The sequence below is a fragment of the Engystomops pustulosus genome, chromosome 3 (assembly GCF_040894005.1).
Source record: "Engystomops pustulosus chromosome 3, aEngPut4.maternal, whole genome shotgun sequence".
NCBI lineage: Eukaryota > Metazoa > Chordata > Amphibia > Anura > Leptodactylidae > Engystomops > Engystomops pustulosus.
Window position 1 is genome coordinate 184,523,610 of NC_092413.1, and position 7,401 is coordinate 184,531,010.

The following is a 7,401-nucleotide window of genomic DNA, read 5'->3' on the forward strand; positions in this document are numbered from 1 at the left end:
TGTGTCTCTTCAGACGTCCATGCCTATGACATCAAGCTTGATGTGAACTGAAAGATGACATAGGAGTGACATTAGACCTGCAATCTCTAAAATATGAATATTCTCTGCTTATTGTCATATGACTTTGGCCTCATGTACACAATCATATGCTTTGGTCTTGAGGTAGTTGAACAAATTGCCTCAACGAACTGGCAACCTACACCATAAAAGATAGGACAGTTCCTATTCCTGCCCGTCGTCTGACCATGATGTCTTTTTCTTCTGCAGTGTAATACAGGACGCACAGCTCTCCTGTGATCAGCACCACATATACAGTCAGCCAATCCCTCAACCTCGGATATGCCCCACACCGCAAACCTTCTCTCAGCTACAAGCCCAGAGTTCCCATAAACCATTGCCCAAACCCCAGAATGGTCCCCAATTACTATCACACCCATACCCTTCTCAGACTCCTATGCAACAGATGTGTGCCCAGCTACCTATAGGGCATCAAGTGAGGAACTCCCAAAAAGTTCTCACACATCCATCCCATATTCCAAGCTACAATGCAGTTATGCCTCAGATTCCTCTTCCAAACAATGTTCAGTCCCACCTGGCTGAGGGTAGCCTCCTACAAGAAACCAGTCCTGGGGTTGGTGGTGCTCATCAGTCCGAGAGGCCTCCTCCCTTAGAACCTAGAACAGAACCTTGTCCTCCATTTGTGCCAGTTCGAGGAGATGCGGTGCCAGGTTGTGGAATAATACAGACAGAAGTGACCGAGGCTAAGGTGAGTACCTCTGGCCAAAAATTCTGGTCTGTTGTGGATGCAGTTTCATGAATGAAGTCTCTAGCAGCACAATTACATGAACTTGTGCCATGTTATGTGGTGGGTGGAAAGTTCAGAATACCAAAGCACAATGTACCATCAAAAATAACCAGGAATCAGGAACTGTGAAAAAAAAACTAACTTATTCAATTATTTTAAAGGAGTTGTCCACTTTCATCAAATAATTCATATTGTTTCTGTAATGAAAAGTTATACAATTTTTCAGTATACGTTCTGTAGATATTCCTCACGATTCTCTAGATCTCTGCTTGCTGTCACTAGGAAGTATCATTGCTTATTTCCAGTGGATAAACACCGGTCCCTGGTCATGTAATGTCAGACAGGTGCACGTCTCGTTAAATCACAGACAGGTGTGTGCTATAGCGAGTCATGCACCTGTGTAACATCACATGACCAGGGACCGCTTTATATCCACAGGAAGTAAAAAATGAAGCTTGCTATACTGTAGAATGACAGCAAGCAGAGATCTAGAAAACCGTGTGGAAATCAATAAGAAGGTATATATGAATATTGTATAACTTTATGTTACACACACAATATTATATCAATACCAACAACCGCTTTAGAGGCACAGGGGATACAGAAAATTGGCAAAAGAATTGATGTTTTGTGCATTTCTCTCACAAATAAAAGCTAGGCAATAAGTGATACGTACCTTTAAGGAAGGGGTGCACAACCTAGGGCAGAGGTGGCAAACCTTTTAGATGCCGAGTGCCCAAACTACGACCGAAACCCAAATATATTTTGCAAAGTGCCGATTCGACAATTTAAACAGTAACTTATGACTCCCTGCTCTGTTACATGTTTAAATTGTATAGGCACCTGAGGACACCAATACAGTAGAAATAAGGAGTAGACGTTCGGATTATCATTGTAGCTTCCTTCTAGGGTTCTGGGCTGCCTTGGACTGCATGAGGCCTTGAGTCCTGTCTGGCGAACTCTGCGTTCGGGTGATGGCGCAGGTGCCCACAGAAAGGGCTCCGAGTGCCACCTCTGGCACCCGTGCCATAGGTTCGCCATCACTGACCTAGGGTGTAAGGTAGCCAGCTCTGGTGTCTCCAGCATTCTATTCTGCTCTGTGGGTCTTCATTATTATATGTTTGCTCTGGGGTCTCCAGTATTATAAATGCCTGCTGTGGGGGAAGGGGTTTTACAGCTTTATAGCCTGCTCTAGGGGGTCTCCATTTCCATTATCTGCTTGGGACAATTTCCATCATCATTATTATTGTCTGGTTTGAGCACTGTATATTAGTCTGCTCTGGGATCTCCATTATTATATGTCTGCTCTAGTGTCTCTCCAGTATTATAAATGCCTGCTCTGTGAGGGGGGTTCTCCAGCTTTATAGCCTGCTCTAGGGGGGTCTCCATTTCCCCATTATCTGCTTAGGACAATTTCCATCATCATTATTATTGTCTGGTTTGAGCACTGTATATTAGTCTGCTCTGTGAGGGGGTTTCCATTATTATATGTCTGCTCTAGTGTCTCTCCAGTATTATAAATGTCTGCTCTGTGAGGGGGGTTCTCCAGCATTATAGCCTGCTCAGGGGGAGGGGGTCTCCATTTCCATTATCTGCTTGGGACAATTTCCATCATCACTATTATTGTCTGGTTTGAGCACTGTATAGTAGTCTGCTCTGGGGTCTCCATTATTATATGTCTGCTCTAGTGTCTCTCCAGTATTATAAATGTCTGCTCTGTGAGGGGGGTTCTCCAGTATTATAGCCTGCTCTAGGGGGGACTCCATTTCCATTATCTGCTTGGGACAATTTCCATCATCACTATTATTGTCTGGTTTGAGCACTGTATAGTAGTCTGCTCTGTGGTCTCTTTGTTATTATACAAATGCAGTATTATACAGTAGTGCTTTCTAGAGTGTCATTTGAGTTATATTGGGGCAGATTTACTTACCCGGTCCATTCGCGATCCAGTGGCGCGTTCTCTGCGGTGGATTCGGGTCTTCCTGCGATTCACTAAGGCAGTTGCAATGATGTCCACTCCGACGTCCATTTTTTAATGTGGCGGTTTCTCTGAAACCGTCGGGTTTTCGTATGGCCACGCCCCCCGATTTATATTTCCCCCTGGAAATATTTGGGTAACACGTCGGGAAAACACGAATCGGGCCCTTAGTAAATGACCCCCATTGTGTTTTTTTTTGGTGCATTTCGGGTGTCCTTAAGTCTGGGACCACCTGTATAACTTGTTCCACATAAAACAAGCCCACATAGAGCTACATAAAGAAATTAAAAAATAATGTTTAAATAATAATGTATGGTTCTTGAGATGCATCTGGGAAACATCTTACAAATGTACTTGGTTTCTAAAGTTCAGAATAAGCTAGACCATAGGGGGTCATTGAAAGCTACTATTTAAAGGGAACCTACCACCCCGATTCTACCTATAAAGGTAGAAGGGGTGGTAGGTGGATGAATGGGACGTGAGGATAGCCCTTTTTGCGGGCACATGCAAATTTATTTATGCGGCTACTGGGGCGTGGAGTAGCCGGACATGAGGCTACTAGTCGCGGCTACTCCACGCCCCAGTAGCCACATTACTCCGCCTACCATTTAATCTTCGGCGCGCAGCTCCTCGTAGCTGCGCGCCCTCGTCCGAGTCCCCCGGCATCTGCGGCCTACTGCGCATGCGCAGTAGCTCTGACCCCGGAGCCGCGGCTGCGCAGCCAAAGGCCTGGGTTCTGCGCATGCGCAGTAGCCGTGGGACTCGGAAGAGGGCGCGCAGCTATGAGGAGCTGCGCGCTGAAGATTAAATGGTAGGCGGAGTAATGTGGCTACTGGGGCGTGGAGTAGCCGCGACTAGTAGCCTCATGTCCGGCTACTCCACGCCCCAGTAGCCGCATAAATAAATTTCCATATGCCCGCAATAAACTTTTTTAAAAGATAGCCGGGACGTGAGGATTAGCCCAAAAAGGGCTATCCTCACGTCCCATTCATCCACCTACCACCCCTTCTACCTTTATAGGTAGAATCGGGGTGGTAGGTTCCCTTTAAAGGGATTTTCAGGGGTCTTTATGACAGGGTATCCTTGGTTGGTGTTGAACCTAAAACACACTGTTCATCAGCAGGATGAAGGGGCAGTGGCACTGCATTGCAGCACCTACGGTAACTATGTGTGGCCTTGACTGTATCTTCAGCCCTGGTTCACATGTAATGACCATGGGGGTCCCATACTTGGTACCCACATTGATCAGTTGTTCTTATCAGCCACTAGTGGACAGTTACCCCCCTGACTATAGTGGTACCCACCCACAGTCATGACACCGAAATTCTTCCAAAGCCTTTACTTACATGCCCACAATGTACAATGCGTTCATGCAACATATACATGATATTTATACATGTTTTAAGTGAAGACTGTGCTGATGCAGATGAATTGAAGTGTCATTGCAAATGGTAAAAATGTTCAGCTACTAAAAAACCACAGAAGGCGTTTGAAGTGAATCTTAGATTGCACACTAAACGTCAGATTGGCAGATGTGTGAAAACCACAAAAGGGCAGTACTATTATCACAATGTAGAGAGAACATTAAACACAGGATATCAGAGTGTATATGTACCTTTTCCACCATATATAAAAAGTAAGTTCAAAATACTCTTCATTCATTTTATAAAGCACAGAACGTTGTCTCAAAAAGTGGCATTATGTCAGGACTCTATAATAAATCTTAGATTCCTTGTTACCATAAGGTGGCAGCATATTGATGCTGACTTAACACATTAATATAGTTTTGTTATGTTTAAATTTGGTACATTTTAACATTGTAAAAAGTCAATCTGGTGTGCAAACAGCTAGACAGAATACAGGTGGTCCCCTACTTAAGAATTCTCGACTTACAGACGACCCCTAGTTAAAGACGGACCCCTCTGCCCACTGTGACTTCTGGTGAAGCCTCAGGTTGTAATGATCAACATGATAATCCTTAGTCCCATTACAGCAAAAAATTTTGAAACTCCAATTGTCACAGGGGCAAAAAATAATTTTGTCTGGATCTACAATTATGAAATATACAGTTTCGACTTACATACAAATTCAACTTAAGAACAAACAAATATGGTCTGAGAAATACAGACCATATTTCATCCATTATCGAGGACTGAACACTGCCCTAGAGTATGGACTCACAGAATCATAGTCACTATGATGCTGTAAGTCCCTGCCTCCATGTGTGACTACTGGAAGCCTATGGGAGCAGTAGTGACTTACAGCATAACAGATGACAAGTCCAGGGACTGGTATTATACCCTTCAACAAACTTTGAATAACTCAGTAGTACAGTCTACACATGATGAGTAACACTGCTTCAGGTCAATGGGGGAGATGTATTAATGTGTCGGTCATTAGACCAGTGCAGAGTAGAATTTACCCTTCGCTGCTGCACCAGATGAATCCCTGTGTCTGATGCTGGAGGATTAATCTGGTGCAGTATAAGACTGGGGAGTCCTACTTTGCACCTCTTATTAGTTGGTCTAGTTTGCTGCATCACAATATTGAAATTTCTGGCACAAAGACTGAATTTTCTAGATCAAGGGCTAATTCCTGTAACATCTTGCCACCTTTGTGCCGAGACCAATCCCCATTTTTGAACAAGCCCAAAAACTGTTTAAAAGTGGTCTAAGAAATATGCTAATACATTTTACATGATTAGATGCAACCCCCTTAACATCAAGAATGTCTTTTAGGATGATATGATATGGGTTTAAAACCAAACCAGTATATCTATTCCAGAAAGAACAGATTTTCAACTGTAGACACCACTGTTTCACTGTCTTTGTACCTCATCAGTAAAGTGTAATGAACTGATTTAGCGGAGTTAGAGGCTTTTGACTAGGGTCAGGAAGTAAGTGTTTGCTAATTAAGAGAGCTGCCTTCTAGGCAATTTTTTCCTTATCCTATTCTGGAAAAATTATTTGCATATTTCCCAGTAAAAGTGGTCTAAAACCTTCAATAAATGTGGCGCATTTCAGGTGCAAATGACTCCAGAATTCTCTGATATATCTTCTCCTATGTTTTATCATGTTTCAGTTCATGAATATCTGTATAGTATGTAATCCTTTTAATGATTGTTCATTTGTCTTCAGAATGTGACCGATACTTTTGGCAGCAACTTGACATTGAGTCGGCATGAGCTGGAATGCCTCATTACCGAGGTAAATACTATGGTGTCATATTCGTTTATACATTGATACTAATAAACTATGTTGAATTCATAAAGCAGGAGGCCTTTTCATTTAAACCTCATTTTCTTCTTAAGAGTCCAGTGGGTGGACCTACTTAGCAATTCTATTTCTATATGCTCAAAACAATTAAGGCTGTCAGAAACTTAGTAGAAACTGACCTGTCCTTCAGCTCAGAATGGCCGACACCAACATGCATTTCGCTTTGCTTGTTGTTCCATATGACAGCTCAGCTTTTCTGTTCCATCACAGGGTGTAAAACATCAGAAATGATGCCATGCCGTGCCCGTTATAAGACAGACACCACTGTGCTCAACATGGGTATATACATAACTTCACGTACATACCTATGCAGAGAGTGTTAGGGACCTCAGGTGCGGCTTGTAGATATTGATATAGATATATAGATGCAGATAGATGTAGATATGGTGCGGCTTGTAGATAAGGATATAGATGTATATTGATAGATATAGATTTGGTGCGGTTTGTAGATGAGTATATAGATGTATATACATAGATAGATATAGATATGGTGTGGCTTGTAGATACGGATATAGATGCAGATAGATAGATATAGATATGGTGTGGCTTGTAGATAAGGATGTAGATGTATATAGATAGATAGATAGATAGATATAGATATGGTGCGGCTTGTAGATAAGGATGTAGATGTAGATAGATAAAGATATGGTGCGGCTTGTAGATAAGGATGTAGATGTATATAGATAGATAGATAGATAGATATATATATGGTCTGGCTTGTAGATAAGGATGTAGATGTATATAGATAGATAGATATAGATATGGTGCGGCTTGTAGATAAGGATGTAGATGTATATAGATAGATAGATAGATAGATAGATAGATAGATAGATATAGATATGGTGCGGCTTGTAGATAAGGATGTAGATGTATATAGATAGATAGATAGATGTACATATAGTGCGGTCTGTAGCTTTTATGACTGTGCCATTTCTCTTCTCTGACAGAGCTCATTTGATTGCTTCTTACAGTGGGCGTTCCAGAATATGACCCGTCCATTGACATAGTTGGACAGACCCTCGTCTCCTGCTTTGATCACAGTCGTCTCTTAGAAGTCTTGTTATGTTTTGCCCTATGTTTAAATAAAGTAACCCACTTCTGATAAAACACTTCAGGCTAAGTATGCAAATACGTTTTCCAGGATGGGATATGGAAAACCTCAAGCTAAGTAGGAACGGAGGCGGAAATGTCCAGAGAATCAGTGTGGTGCTTTCCCTTATACAGACAGACATACTGGAGGGAGATTTATCATAAGTCTCTTAGAGCAGAACTGTTCTAGTTGCCTATGGCACCCACAGCTGTTTATAAAATGAAAGCTGAGCTCTGATTAGTTTCTATGGGCA

The 7,401-nt window shown here is 42.3% G+C and overlaps 1 protein-coding gene across 3 annotated transcripts in view; it reads left to right on the forward strand.

Annotated features, from left to right (window-relative positions):
• The window catches only part of LOC140122421 (autoimmune regulator-like), a 36,050-nt gene extending 28,903 nt beyond the window's left edge, over positions 1–7,147 (forward strand). For 2 of the 3 annotated variants that reach the window (XM_072143256.1, XM_072143258.1), the window contains exons 13-15: positions 268–766; positions 5,921–5,989; positions 7,030–7,147. In XM_072143256.1, coding sequence (XP_071999357.1) covers positions 268–766; positions 5,921–5,989; positions 7,030–7,065 — 604 coding nt within the window. In that variant the 3' untranslated portion in view covers positions 7,066–7,147. Of the gene's footprint in view, positions 1–267; positions 767–5,920; positions 5,990–6,268; positions 6,333–7,029 lie in introns of those variants that run through there. The other variant, XM_072143259.1, reaches the window with a different exon arrangement.
• Positions 7,148–7,401: the final 254 nt, after the last annotated feature.